The sequence below is a fragment of the Cucurbita pepo genome, chromosome 5, assembly GCF_057944985.1.
Source record: "Cucurbita pepo subsp. pepo isolate OVF chromosome 5, ASM5794498v1, whole genome shotgun sequence".
Lineage (NCBI taxonomy): Eukaryota > Viridiplantae > Streptophyta > Magnoliopsida > Cucurbitales > Cucurbitaceae > Cucurbita > Cucurbita pepo.
The window spans coordinates 3,893,137-3,908,560 of NC_141802.1; the positions used below are offsets into that span (position 1 = coordinate 3,893,137).

General features: G+C 34.3%; 1 protein-coding gene across 1 annotated transcript; it reads left to right on the top strand.

Moving 5' to 3' along the window:
• The first annotated feature begins 1,022 nt into the window (after nt 1–1,022).
• LOC111795351 (E3 ubiquitin protein ligase RIN2) lies at nt 1,023–14,331 on the top strand. The gene is made up of 13 exons (XM_023677708.2): nt 1,023–1,178; nt 1,691–2,121; nt 2,556–2,633; nt 5,053–5,139; nt 5,224–5,345; nt 6,777–6,873; nt 6,994–7,099; nt 9,259–9,416; nt 9,501–9,638; nt 9,718–9,785; nt 9,875–10,105; nt 10,420–10,798; nt 13,794–14,331. The coding sequence occupies exons 2-13, from the start codon at nt 1,882–1,884 to the stop codon at nt 13,848–13,850; spliced, it is 1,761 nt and encodes a 586-aa protein (XP_023533476.1). The 5' UTR covers nt 1,023–1,178; nt 1,691–1,881; the 3' UTR covers nt 13,851–14,331.
• The last annotated feature ends 1,093 nt before the right edge of the window (nt 14,332–15,424 follow it).

Below are 15,424 nucleotides of genomic sequence, written 5' to 3' on the forward strand. Positions count from 1 at the left end.
ACAATAACTATAATTTAAAATTTTCAATAGAAGTATAAATAATTTTTAATATAAAAGAAAAGGAACCAAATTCAAACAACAGGTCATATTATTTTTAATTTCCTGAAAAAGTTATGTTTATTTTTTATTTTTTATTTTTTAAATTAATTTACTAGAACCATGATAGAGATGTCTACGGGTAGGATGGAGACCCACCACCTATTTCATTTCCATTTCTATTAATTTTTTCGTTTATTTTAGACGAGATCAAATTAAATATATCGTCGTAATACTCTTATTCAAAAAATTAAAATCTAAATATACATCGTCTTTAATAATTAAACAAAAAATTTATGACATAGTTTTTAGTTTAAATATTATAATTAAAGTATTGAAATAAACTAATTTATTTCTTTTAATATAATAAAAAAAACACACATATATATATATATAAATGCGTCAGAAAATATATTTATATTAAGTGGAGTGGGGAATTGGACGGAGACAAAGCATATCCTCCTATCACTAGCTCTATTTATAACATTTCCCACTCCCTCCCCATTTACTATCTAAACGGGAATCTCCTCCCTATTCGGGATAGGTCCCCATAGAACCCCGACCCCATAAATAAAATAAACATCTAAACTTAAAATTTTTATTTATTTTCATCCAAAATTAAATTTAAAATTTAATAGTCGACAATAAATGTTTTTTATTTAGATATTTTTAAATTAAGTTTAAATTAAAAACTTAGTCTATAAACTTTTAATTATTAAAATTCATAGATATTCTAGACAAAAATAAAAATTTTAGAATTCCATTAAATATAAATTTAAATAATTTGTACCAAATTCCATTATACACATATTACACATATTTCCTTTTAGAAGAATAATATTTTTTTTAATCTCTAAAGTAATTATTATATGGTAATTAAAAAATGGAAATCTTTATAATTAAAAAATAAATTATATTAAATTTACCATAAAAATAAATTATATTGGAGAGGAAAGAAGAAGTGAAGCATCTGACGCACGTACACCCGCCAAAATAAATAAAGTATTTTGCTTAAGAAATAAGTATTAAAAAAAAAAAAAAGAGAAAAAATCGGAAATTTCTCATTGGGAAATGCGAAGCTGGCGATTTACAATTACGGAGACTTGCACCGACGCTAACGAGCTTCATCTTGATCGAATCAGGTCCCTGATTTCCCCGACTACTTCATTTGATTAATCGTGTTTGCTTTCTCGTTGTCAGTTTGATCATTCCTCAAAGTTCTGTCAATTGGTCGAATTGTTTGCCTTGACTTTCTGTATCCTTCTTATTTTGTATGATTTATGAGTTTTTGAAACCGGATTTCGATTTTCTACGATATGTAATCTCAGATTGATTGAATTTGTTGCATAGTGGTTTGATGTTTTGAGCAATATTGCTCCTCCCGGGATGTCCCTCCTTTTGTTGTTGATGCTGATTGAATTTACAGTCTACTCTATTTGATCAATTAATTTTAATTCTCACCTTCTTCTAGAGATTTTACTTTATCGAATAATCATGGCATTGAGTGAGTCTTTTGAATGCTTACGGCTATATCTCTTACTCTTGTGTTACTTAAATTAATCAAGGGGTTTCCTTACTTGGGTTTTTTTTTTTTTTTTTTTTGAGAAATTCTCTGTCTATATGTGATCATTTCGACTTATGTCAATTATGACAGGTACTAGTTTTTTGGCTTGGAGAGTTGCAACTAATTAATTGATTCAGAAGCTGAGATTATATAGCTAGGCAGTTTGTTGTGTTCCATGCTCTGTTGATGATGCTGGGTATTAGTGGCAAAGAACAATGCAGCTTCCATTGTGATGATTTTCCTAGAGTTTGATCTTAGAAACGTTGCTGAAACTAACATCAATGGGTGTCAGCTATATAGCATTTTCTGCGGCGTGTACAGTGTTGAGTTTTATTGGTCTCCAGTTATGGACTGAGCTATCGATAGATAACCTGAGATCAGAGAAAGTAATTGGCGAAAATCCTTTTCAGACAGAGAATGCTGGCCGTGTCATTGATTTGCTCTTAAGTTCCTATGTCACTGTAGGACTGCTGGCTAATTTTGCACTTAATGTGTTTGTTCTACTCATGCTATTTCTCAAGGTAAGTTTGTTATTTATTTTGGGAGTTTTGTGTTGCATAGGAAGTGAGCAGCTATGAACTCTTAATTTCAACGCCGCTATACTATGTAATATTTGCAGTCTGGTTTAGGAAGGATCACTGAACTTCTTCTTGTTTTCTTTTTTCCTATGGCCAATTATTTATTTAGGGATGGCCTTGGGCCTTTTGGCCAATTATTTAATGGGGTATAATAATCCAGGAGTTTCTGTTAGCATGCAAAAAATAAACTTGGTATTTGAGACTACTTATAAATTTAAAAATTTCTAGAATGCAAATTCAAGTCACCATTCACTCATTTTCCCATAATTTTATCTACGGTAAGATGATGACTATTCAGTAGAAGCAGTGCTTTAATTCTTGCTTGTATTCTCCCCCAAGATGTTTGTTTTGATGCTTATAGATTTGTTTGTCAGCAGACCATATTTTTTGTTGAGCTGTATTCATCAGAAAGTCGGAAGCTGGTGGAACGTCTTGTTAATTATATCATTTACAAGGTTAGTATTTTCCAATTTTATCTCCTTTAAATTCTTAGCTGTGTTATTTTGCATAGCATTTCGGGTCCTCTGAGGTGGGAACAAATTATTCTTGGTTTTAGTTAATTAGAGATTGTTTACCTCTTGTTGATGTTCATCTCATGATCTTACTTCCACTTGGCTTTAGCCTATTGCTGTTTGCACATTTACGGTAGCTGTGTTTGAAGGCAATGAATTTTGCATGTTAGCCTATGAATTGTTTTGTCTATAATCTCAAATCATATGTGTGGATATTGAAAATTTATAAAGAAAGTTATGGTTGAAATCCATTAAAAATTTATAATGCATTGGCCTGTAATATCTTTTTCTTTTAAGAGAATCAATTTTATTGATGTATGAAATTTACCAAAGAGGAAAATAATCCCATACCAAAAAGCTCCTCCAATTTGTTAAAAGAGAAGCCTAACTACGGGAACTAAAATATGGAGACAATTTACACCCAGGTGAAGCAACAAATATAACATGGTCAAAGCAATTCTTCCAGATACGGTCCTTTTCAGCAATGATTTTTTGGTTTCTTTCATTCCAAAGAGCCCAAATAAAAGCCTTCACAATGTTCGGCCGCAACAATTTCTTCTGTCTTCTGAAAGGATGACCCAGCAGTACGTAACTTAAAAAACTGCTTTGCTTCAAAAGGAGGAAAAACCAGTCCAATTGAAGGAGGATGAAATTCTGCTCCAAAAATTCCAGGAAAATTCTGCTCCAAAAATTCCAGGAAAAAGCATAAGTGTGGAAGATGTGCCTTTGGGATTCGACAATAGCCTTACAGAGGTTGCACCAATGAAGAGAAGGAACCAAATAAGGCAAATGTCAATGCAGCAAAGCACACGTTGATTATGATTCATCTCCCAAAGAAGGAATTTGATTTTCCTTGGATAATGATTCTTCCATATAGCTTTTGCAAGAAGGGGGCGTGTAAACCTTTCTCCTTAGATACCAAGGAGAAGAGATTTTATGGAGAATGCACCATTATTTCCAGAAACCCACCCAATTGTTCTCTTGAGCGATGCAAGGGTGAAAGGACATTTTATTCCACTCATTCAAAAGCTTCCTCGTCTTTGAGAAATCTACAAAGCTTTAAGGACCAAAAACAAAGGTTTGTGTTCCAAATATCCGTCACAGGTTCTTTGTGGAGAGACAAAGCATGAAGGAAAGGGAACCGAGAGGCCAAGCAACCATTGGCAGTCCGTTTGTCTTTCAAAAAGATGGTGGTAGAGGCCCCATTCCCTAGGTCAATTCAGTTCCGATCGACCACAAGTCCCTGCTGCTTCGAATATCATGGTCCTTTGGCAGAATTTAATGAGGTTACTCTATGATAAGCATTTAGAACTGAGGGCCCATATTTAGCACCAATAAGTCTCCTCCATAGAGCTGACTTTTCCTTGTGGTAGTGCCAAATCCATTTAGCAAGAAAAGCCTGATTTCTATCCCTTAAACAGTGAATGTAACCCCCTTGGTCCAAGGGGAGGAAAACTTTATCTCATTTACAAGATGAAGGCTAGAGTTTCTGAGGAGTTTCTCCATGGACTGTCATGGACTGTCCAACTTTAGTTGGCAATGGAAAACGGGATAAATAATAAGTAGGGAGATTTTTAGGGTGGCTTGAAGGAGAGTGATGGAGTGAGTTAGTTTATTAGTTTTGGTTAAGTTTTTTAATTTTTTAAATAGTTAGTTGTTAAATCCTTCATAAATAGTGGGTTTTCTATATTGTATTAGACACTTTTGAATCACAATAAGATCCTTGAGTTACATTTCTTGGAGGTTTCCCCATCTTCTTTGGCTAAGAGAAACCTCCTTTGACGACAGGGAAGCCTCCTCATGCCTCCTCATGGATACTTTCACTCATATCTTTGACGACAGGGAAGCCTCTCTGTTGTCCCCTTGGGCAGGGATACTTCATCTTCATCTTTTTGAACTTCTCTTTTGATAATGAACGTCGGTGTTTCTTATATATACACCAATTATTCTTCCTCTAGGTGTATTAATTAAAGCTTTTTTTTTTCTAACTACTCTATTTCAGGCATTGTTCTCTAACTCTTGATGTAAATTTCTTTTTTTCATTGAATATTTGTTTCTTAAGCAAAGTTAAGAAAAGATTCTGAAGTTGTTAAATCATGGTATGCCTCAATGTACCAGTGCGGGAGATGGAGGAGTTTATGCCTCTTTTTTTCGTTAATGTTTAATTTTATTTATTTATTTATTTAAACTTTCTACTTTGTGAGAGGATTTCTCTTCATTTGTAATACCTATATACCTACATATGCATAGTTCACACACATAGACGTCAGATTGTACGCATACGGATGAATGCAATATGCTAAATATATGGGGGAATGTTTACGATTTCATAAATTTTTATTTGTTAATGAACATGGGACAGGGAACATTTCTTCCTCTGGTTGTTCCTCCAACAAAATATCATGCTGCATTGTGGTCTATCTGGTTGGCTGTCTTATGTTCATTGAAGGTAAAATACTGCTACTTTTACTCTGGATTTTGATATGTAAGTTTCATTCAAATACTTGGCTTATTGCATCAACATATTGTACAGATGTTTCAAGCATTGGCTAGAGATCGTCTTGAACGTCTGAATGCATCACCTTCTGCCACATCATGGACATATTTCCGCGTATATTCTGTATTATTGCTGGTCCTCTTTGTCGACCTTTCTGGGTAATGATTAATGTTTTTTCTTAGCTTAAAGGTATCCAAAATTTGGGGGACTCAGAGTTTTATGCTTCATTTATGAAATAAGTGTGTTTATACTGTTTAGATATTTATATTATTTTGTATTTGTGATAATAGTATTTTTCCTTGCCAAAAATAATATATAATATTTCAGGCATGGTATGAAGTATATTCTTGTTATTGTTTTTTTTTTTTTTTTGAAAAAGTGACAAACTTTTCGTAATCTACGAAAAGGAAGAAAAAAGTTCCAAACGCTCAAATGCGGGCAAAAGGAAAAACGAAAAGACTAAGATTACTAGAGCCTGAGAAGAAACCAAACAAACCAAACAAAATAAAAGAACCAAAGAGCAATCTAACAATAAAAACTACAAAACAGAAGACTAAAAGCACCAAAAACTCTTAGAGAGCTTTCAAACAAAAGCTGAATTTTTAAGGGAAGCTCCTCAAACCACTGAAGCTTTGAACAGAAACCGCATAAACCAGCTTGAAACAACACAGAAAAGGAAGAAAGGCAGCAACAGCCAAGGATAAATTCACGATACCACAAAGGCAAAGAATAAAACAAACAACCAAACAGCCCAATCAATGCGAAACTCAACTCTGAAGAAATCCACAAGAAGCAGCAACTTCATTCAATAACTGAAAATCAAAGAGCAAAACGAAAGATTCATCTGAAGGCCAAAAGCCCAACCTCTGGAATTGATCTCAAAGATTTGAAGGCCACAATCCTTCAGAAAGGAAGAAAAATTTTCTTTTCAATAATGCTCAAGGACGCTGTTGAGTTATTCCAAGACTTCTACGCTAGAGGTGTACTTAATGTCACTGTGAATGAACCTACCATTTCCATTCTTAGTGTATTTTTATTTTTTCTCTTGTTTCACTCCTTATTGGAGTTTGTTTAATTTTTTAACATTTTTGTTTATGAACTGAAAAGTTTGTTCCTTGATGATTTTATTTTGGAGAGTGGTTTCTTTTTTAAAGTCTATGTTAATTTCTAGTTGATAGTGGTTTCTTAAAATTTTGTCTAATTTTATCCAGAGGGAAGGGGATTATTGTATTGGACATGGAGGCATTGAGTCGAGTCGTTAGGAGGGATTGAGGGAGAGAATGAGAGAGAGAGAGAGAGAGAGAGAGAGAGAGAGAGAGAGAGAGAGAGAGAGAGTGGAGAAGGATTGGGTCTTATTCTCGTGAATTTGAGTCCTTCCTCGCAGGTGATCTTTTGTTTCGTGGGCTTGTTTTTTTTTTTTTTTTTTGTATATCTAAACATTCTTTCATTTTTCTTAATGAACACTCGGTTTCATAGAAAAAATAATTTTAAAAGTGAAACAACAGGTATTTATTAATTTTGGCATGCACTTGAAGTTTTTATTATCGAGTAACTGAGGATATGCCCCTATCTTTTCCTTGTTTCTGCAGGATAAGATTTTGTCTGATGATATATCGAACACTGGGTTTACCTCTGTTTCTCTTGTTGTTTTTTGAGCCTTTAAGCATTGCTTTTGAGACATTACAGGTAAATTTCTTGGAAATTTTCAGGATGATGGTTTCTATTTGTGTACTTATTGGCCTTTCAGTTGATCTGCTCATAATTGTTTTTTACACTTCATCCTTTGGTGTATGGAAACTTTTGCAGGCAATTTTGGTTCATGGCTTTCAGTTGCTTGATATATGGCTCCATCATTCAGCTGAAAACTGCTCAAATTGTCAGATCTCCAAGTTTTTTAACATGACAATAGCTGGTATTATATTTTTGTCACAAATAGCATTTGATTGATAATTTCTATTGAGATTTTATTTATTGTTTTAAGTTCATAACTTCTTGGAGTGGGCAATTAAAGGGGGGAGTTACCAAACTTGTTGGCCATATCTTCTTTTAGTAAAGCATTTAAAAGATAGTGGGAAGAACTTGCCAATAATGGCCACTAACTTCTTTTAGTGGGCATTTGAAGGTTTGGGGTTTCTCATAGAGTTTTAACCACTCTCAAGCTTTATGCTATCTTTGTATTCTTGTGTGTAGAATGTATGTTTTTAGAATTATCAATCTAGTTTGATCAATTAGATTGTGGAGAATTCAAAATCTTGAAGATAGGAACCAATTCTAATTTCTTCTTGATCATTGATCATCTTTTCAAGTAAATATGGAGGTAAATCATATCAATGTGACTTTCACAAAAATTGTTTATGAATCCAAGTTTGGTTGTCTGTTCAAGTCTAGTCTATCTCGCCATATGCTGGTTGTTGCTCATTTGTTTTTGTCATGGTCTTGTCATTTCTCCAGCAAGTTTGTTTTTATGTTCAAGTTCATTTGCATGTTCAACTAGTTTGTTTGCTAAGGCATAACTGTTGAAATGATTCAAAAGTTGTTTGCTGCCAGCCAAGAGCATTCAATGGCTGTTCACTACCAGTTTTTATGACTCACATCTATTTACTACGGACCAAGTTAATTAACTCTTGAAACTATTATGACCATTTTTTCTTCTAATAATTTTCTGTGTTCTTGGCACAGACAGGTTCTTATTCTTGGATTTCTCTTGTAGTAACTCATTTATGTGGATCATAGATTTTAGAGCTTCTGATTGTATGCCAAGTTTCTCTCATCTATTTGATTCATACTCTCCTTCATTTGGAAACTCAGTCCCTTACATTTCTCTTGGTGGAATGACTATTGGGATTCATACTCTCCTTCATTTGGAAACTCAGTCCCTTACATATCTCTTGGTGGAATGACTGTTGGGTGTGGAAACAAGAAATAGTGGATCCTTCACAACAAAATCGCTTTCCCAAGTCCTTGCATCCATAAAAATACTGGCAAATAATATATTTATCAAAGTCAATTTGGAGAGGAAAATATCCATAGAAAGTGAAATTCTTCATTTTGGAACTTGCTTAATTACCCAAGATAAATGGCTGAAAAGATCTACATTTCTCCTAGATGTTGTCCAGTTGCAAAGGTTACACAAAAGATAAAGGCACCTTTTTAACACTTGCATCTGCGCCTCTGCTTATTATCTTCTGCTATTGAATGGTCTCTTTTCTGCCCAGGGGACTCCACCTTGCTGGCTACCCTGTTTTTTTAACAAGAAACGAAACTCGTCAATGAATAAATGAAAAAAGAGTAACGCTCAAAGGATACAAACTTGTGGGCCACCCTTTCAAAGAAAAAGAGATTCTTTGGCTCAACTTCTCGAGAGCTTTTAAGGATGATGTTCTGCATCTTCTTATCGCTCCTTCCATGGCTCTTAAGTCAGTGGATTTCCATGAGAAGCATCTTACTTGGTTCGATCCTTTTGACTTGGCTCGACTCAAGGCTTCTTCATGGTGTTTTCTTTCTGATCTTTTTCTGATCATTCTTTGATGGATTTATATCTTAATTGGAATGCTCTCATTTTTCTGTTGTAATTTTTCAGTTTTCCATTTGTTACTTCTTTTTTTTTTTTTTTTTTTTTTTTTTCTCATGGTGGAGTTTGTAAGATTTGTTATTTTTCTCATGATAGTTGGCCATCCTTAGTAAAAGCTTTTTGACGTGTGAAGTTACTTTCAGAACCTATTTGTCTGATTTTTTCTGTGATTTCTTGATGATTATAGGCTTACATTTACTTGGATTATTCTCGACCCTTTTACATAGCCTATGGCACTATGATGGTTGCACTTCTCAATGCTTGCTTTGAATCTTAGATTTACTCGGCTTCTTCTTAGTGTGCTTTTTTCAAATCTTCTGATATTCTTTTGTTATTTGATATTTATTTACATTGGGATGATTCTGTTTATCTTTTGTAGTTTTTGTTTTTTTTCACTCCCTTGTGGAGTTTGTATCTTTTTTCAGTCTCTAAATTAAGAGTTTTGTTTCTTGTTTCAAAAACAAAAGTTTCTGAGTAATGGACTAATGGGTTAATGGCAGGTTCGTTGTGGGAATTGAAAGGCAGTCTTATCCGAAATCTGGGATTTTTCCTTGACATGGCAACATTACTAATGGCACTTGGTCACTATGTGCATATATGGCGACTTCATGGAATGACATTTAATCTCGTGGATGCAGTCCTTTTCTTGCACATTCGTGTAAATATTATATGACCATTTGTACATTGAAATAGTAATTTTCGGTTGCAAATAGTTTCATATACTTTTTATTTATTTGAGCAGGCCTTATTGAGTGCAATAATAAAGCGTATTAGAGTTTTCATGAAATTGATGAAAGCTTTAGGTGCTCTACACGCAGCTCTTCCTGATGCAACACCTGAAGAACTGCAAGCATACGATGACGAATGTGCTATCTGCAGGGTATGTAATGTTATGTTTAATTACCTTTTATCTCTTAGGTTTTAGTTGGTCAAAGGATGATAAAGTAGGGTAATGACAGGAACCTATGGCCAAGGCTAAGAAGTTGAACTGCAACCACCTTTTTCATCTTGCGTGCTTGAGATCTTGGTATGATTATGTGCTTTGCTTATGCTACCAGTTCTATGTTTTCAAGTATATGAAACAGTGGGTTAATTACAATGCAAATATCATGCCAGGTTGGATCAAGGTCTAAATGAGTATTATTCATGTCCTACTTGTCGAAAGCCACTTTTTGTAGGCCGACAAGAAAATGATGTAAATCCTCATGCAGGAGAAACTTTTAACGATGAGCAGCTTGCTCGTCAGATAAGTGCAGGAATTAATCGACAGAATTCTGCTATACCCACTCTTCCTGCCGGGATTTTCCCCAATCAAACACAGAATACTGTTGAAGGCAGTCCTTGGAGGTCTGTCCCGAGCCTTCAAATTTTGTTTTTCATTTCCATGCACGAGTAATTTTGAATCCTTTTATTATTTACCATATTGGTTAAGGTACTTCTCCATCCATCAATTATTGTGGAGAAAGCACTTCCAATAAGTTTGTTCTTTGGAAAGAATATGAAAGCAAATGGAACATGCAACTTTTTAATTTCTGGGGCCTAGTCGATTACCTTTTTTTATCAACATGCTTCTAATTTAATAGGCAAGTTGATTTCCACCATTTCAATAAAAAAATATTCTACTGGCCTTTTCACGTTTATCTTTCTCTCTTAATTTATAGAAGCACAAGTCTTGATCCTAGTTGGTTGCATGACTGGGCTAGCCAGAGCGTGGATGGGGCTGGCCCATCAAATGCTGCTAGATCTGCTGGATTGGGTAGAGTTCAGATGATGATGAGACATCTTGCATCTGTTGGGGAAACTTACGCGCAGACATCCATTGAAGAATCTGCTTGGGGCCTTTGGCCTCTCAATCCATCGCAGGTTGTTGCTGGTGGTTCACAAGTTCCTCGGAGTGTTGTTGGAAGACATCCTGGTAGTACGGGTGGTTTAAACATGAATGTGCCTCGTGCTTCAAATGACAATTTAGCCAATATACTCGCCATGGCAGAGACAGTACGAGAAGTTCTGCCTCATGTCCCTGATGAGTTAATTTTCCAGGTAAATTCGAATTCATCTCTCCTGATATTCTTCTGGTTTATGGTTTTAGATTGTTGACTACTTGAAATTTATCGGTTGCTTTCCCATTTCCTCCATTTGAAGCAAGGAAAATTTAGTTTGGCTAGCATCCAAGTACTATAAATATCAGATACTTAGATATTCCTACACTTGTGTCATGGATTAACCACATATTAAACTCACAAATATACGTCGAACACTTGTTAAACATAATATACACATTGACTCCATGAACATAAGTTGAACAATTATTGGATCTTAAAACTAAGGTAATGGACACAAAAAGAAATATAGGAGAAAAATAATGAATTTGGGGCGAAATAATGAATATATTCCCTTAAATTTGGTAGTTTTGTTTATTTATTTAACATTATTATTTTAACCATACAGAACTTATGATTAAAAGTTCAAAGAATACAAATTCCCAAAGGGAGTGAAAAAGAAAAATTAGAAACAACAAAGACAATCATATAGAGAAAAACCATGAATAAGAACTTTTGCATGGACCTAACAAAATACATAGCTGTAGCTGTGAAAATGACTCTATTATTGATTTTTGCTACCATTTTGAGAAACTTGTGAAGGCCATTAAATAAGGGAAGTAAGTGGTCCTATCCATTACTTAGTATCTAGGATTTATTTTTAATGTTACCTATTATCTAGGGATTTATTTAGCCTTTTTTGTATTATAGAAGGCACATGTACCTTGTGCTTGAGGTGGTTTCCATATATGTTACTGTTATTACGATTCCTCAGATTCTTATCTTGTATTTAAGGTGCAAATTGTCTTCTTCATCATTCTTATCGATATGATGAGAAGTTTTTGCATTGACAATTTGTTTTTAAAGAAATCTAGGAATTTCCAACAACAAAAATCCTCTTTGGTTAGATGGGTTCATTTAGGCTCATTTGAAGGCCTCTTCTTTTATTTTCTCTCACCAACCTCTTTGTTGGACATTTTATCCAAGATTTTTATCGCATTTAGAATGCTTTTATTTTTTTCGTTGTTCTCTCATTTGTGAAGTTTGTAACTTTTGAGCATTAATTTTTTTTTCATTTCATTGATGAAATTTCGCACTTTTGTTAAAAAAAAAATAGCAAATGAGATATGACTTTGCAAACAATAATAGTAATAATAAGATTTCATCAATGAGAAGTTAGTGTTCCATATATGAATTTTTTCATTGATGAAATGTTACTATTATTATTGTCAATGTTACATAGTAACATTTCATCAATGATAATATGTAACCATATCGGTGCTTATTGAAATGTTTCTATTATTAGTTTAGGGCTTCCATATATGTCTATATTTATTTGACTCGGGTGTATGGAATAAGATAAGTTATTCTCCCATATTTATGTCTCACATTAAGACTTCTAATTGCCCTCCAACTCATCCGTTCCCCTATTCCTTCCCATCACACCCTAACTAAGTCTATCTCCCTACTCATCTACCCTAAAAGTATCTCGCCCTTTGCACCCTAAAACTATCTCCAACTCACCTACTTCCAAAAGCACCTCCCAGATCCTTCTTTATGCAACATTGGACTTTCTCCCCGCATAAAACTTTCCTCTTTTTTCTAAGTTATTTTTTAATATAAAAAAATAAAAACCTCCCCTACTAACTATGCAACCGTACTCTCTACTTTTACCTTCCACTAAAAGCAACTTATTCATCAAACATATTCTTCTTTAATAAGCACTGATGGAGCTTGCATCGGCACTTGTGACTTCATGCATGAAAGAAACTCACATTAGAGCATCTATCGCTCCTTAACTTCCTCAGTCCCTAAAGTTGATACAGATGATTAAATGTCAAATGATGACATGACGTGCATATAGACAAGCATAGGTTGATTTAGCATGATGTGGTAGAAAAATATTAGAAATAACTGGATGACTGTACAAAATAGAGTGGTGAGATTTTTAAGAGGTGATTTAATATGTTGCTTCAAAAAGAAAATATGTTGCATATACCACCTTATTTTGCTTGCTTGTGTACTTTTTTATGTCATCTCTCTGTCACAACATGCTAAATCAGTTAATATTCGTCTAATTGATATGTTATGTCACCATTTTGTTACACCAATGTCAGCTATAGGGACGAAATAAAATCACAACTTAAAATTCAAAGCTTAATTGAAACTTTTAAAATTCTTGGACTAAATAGGCATAACCACCACACTTTAAGGACTAAATTTGTACCTTAAGCTAAATTTTAAGAGTGAAAAATATAGAGCTTAAGCATACAAAATACACGAGTATTATTGGCTCGAGTCTTTTTAGTAACTTGTTAAATTATTTAGAAAAATAACATGTTCTTTTGATGTTTTCAAATAGGCTGATATAAGTTACTATATCATTAGAAATCAAAGTAGGTAGCAAGTTTTTTCAACCTCTTTTACCATATTTGATTACTTTCAGATATCATTGATGAGTAAAAGAACTTAGAAACTTGTCCTTGTTGTGTCAATGTATTAGACTTCTAGAAAATTATGTTCCATCGGGTTCGTGTTGTGTCTTCTTGGTATCCATATTCCTTGGTTCCCCTTCAATGCCTATCTAAAAGATTCGAGATTCTATATTTTAAAGTATTACACTGTGTTTCGTTTAAAGACGACGCTAGAAACGTTTCAAAACTGGCTCTCTCTGGCGAAATATGAATAGTTCCATTACACTGGTAATCATTTCTTCCCGTCTTTCTACCTCTCTACAATCCCATCTTATTTCAGACATTCATATCGTAGTAGTTCATAATTATGCTGTTAACAGGTTTGTGGTATGTAGCAATTAATATTCTTATGATGCAACATTAGGTTTCATCTTTAGTTATTTAAAATCGTATTCTGTTTTATAAAGTATATGTTAAATTTATATGTTAGGCTCAACACTAGTTTACATTCATAGTAAGAATTTCTGCAATATCATTTTCCATCTCTTTTTATATGCTTCAGAGGGATCCCCCATTTTGCAGGATTTACAGCGGACTAATTCTGTCACAGTCACTGTGAATAATCTTCTTCAAATGTGATCGCCATCCCAATGGCATTCTTGTTTGCTTGTGCGTCGTATGATATTTTCAGATCCTATCCTTCCCAGGTAACTAAAGCTCAAGGAGAAGTTAGGTAAAGGTAATCGTATCGGTTAAATTAACAGACATCCGATTTCTTCTCATCTTTCTTTATCTCTGCATTTGATCATAATTTTTTTCTCCTTTTAAATATTAAACATATATATATGCTTGCTTTCAAGTAGCCAATTGTATCCAGCTCAGTTTCAAAAGAAAAAAATGGTGTGAATGTAAAACTCTCATTTTTCTTCCCCGAGTTGCAGATCGTAGATCACTGCATTCCCGACCCCGCCTCTCTCCCCGAACTACTTTGTGTATTTATCTGCATCACTTAGCAAAAACCTCCATAATAAGTGAAGGATTTGGCTATTGTACATAGTGATGTACATATGGATGGCTGTATTTTGCTTTTAACTATATAAGCCAGTAGTGTCTCCAGTCATCTCTTTGCAGCTTAGAGTTATTGCAGCTTAGAGATGGAAGGATACAGAATAAAATGGCGCCTACTTGCGTTGCAGGTATCATTTAACAGATGCAATTTGGATTAAAGTTCTGTAACTGTGAGTGATCAGTTGATGATATTTGTTCTGCAAGTAAATCAAATTTGGTGGTCATAATGTGAAGGTCATTATTCAGATTCTTTCGCTTGTTGAATTGTAACACTCTCAAGTGAGAGTTCGAGTCGTTGCGTTACATTCATCGATCAATTCTAGTTCATCTGGGTTAAACTCGTCCAATCTTTTCGAGATTGCAAAAAATTATATTTCTTTCCACCCTACAAGAAAACCCAGAATTAGATGGATGTCAACCGTCCTATCGATATCGTGCCGACTTCATCAAGGAGTCAATAACATATCTCTTAGGCTTCCTTTGGGATTGTTGCAGCCTTTAAAAATAATTGTTCGTAGTACGTCTTTAAAATATATAAATTTCATAAAAATACAAATTAGTTTTATGAAATTTCAAATTTGAACGTATGACTGAAAGTCGCAAGGTTTGTTTTACATTTATTTATAGTTCTAAAAAAATATCATCGTCTCGATAAAATTAGACATTTTAGTGATTCTTTTTATTATGCAGTTGACGTCAAATAGAACGGTTGAGTCGTTGAATTTGAGGTGAGACGAGTAATAAAAAAAAAAACTAAGTTCAAGGGTCTAACTGAAAAGTGGCAACGGTTATGCAACCATTCATGATCACATCACACCCTTTTGAGTTCCTAAACAAGGCCAACGCTTATAACCATGTCCCCTAGTTCCCTTTCCCAAAAGTTTCTAAACCAAACCCAAAAAAGATGACAAAAACGTATGCAATTCTACGGAAGAAACTCGAAGAACTCGAACGACAAGTACTACTCTCTCGCAACAACGTCCACCCTTCCCTCCTCCAAGATATCCACCAAAAGTGGCTTTTCATAGCCAATCTCCTCTCCGCCGAGGTCGCCTCCTGCCCAAGCAAGCCTCGACATTTGAAGCACATTGCCCGCCGCCTTGCCCAACTCGAACCCACCTTCCACAATTGCAAAGCCGAGGACT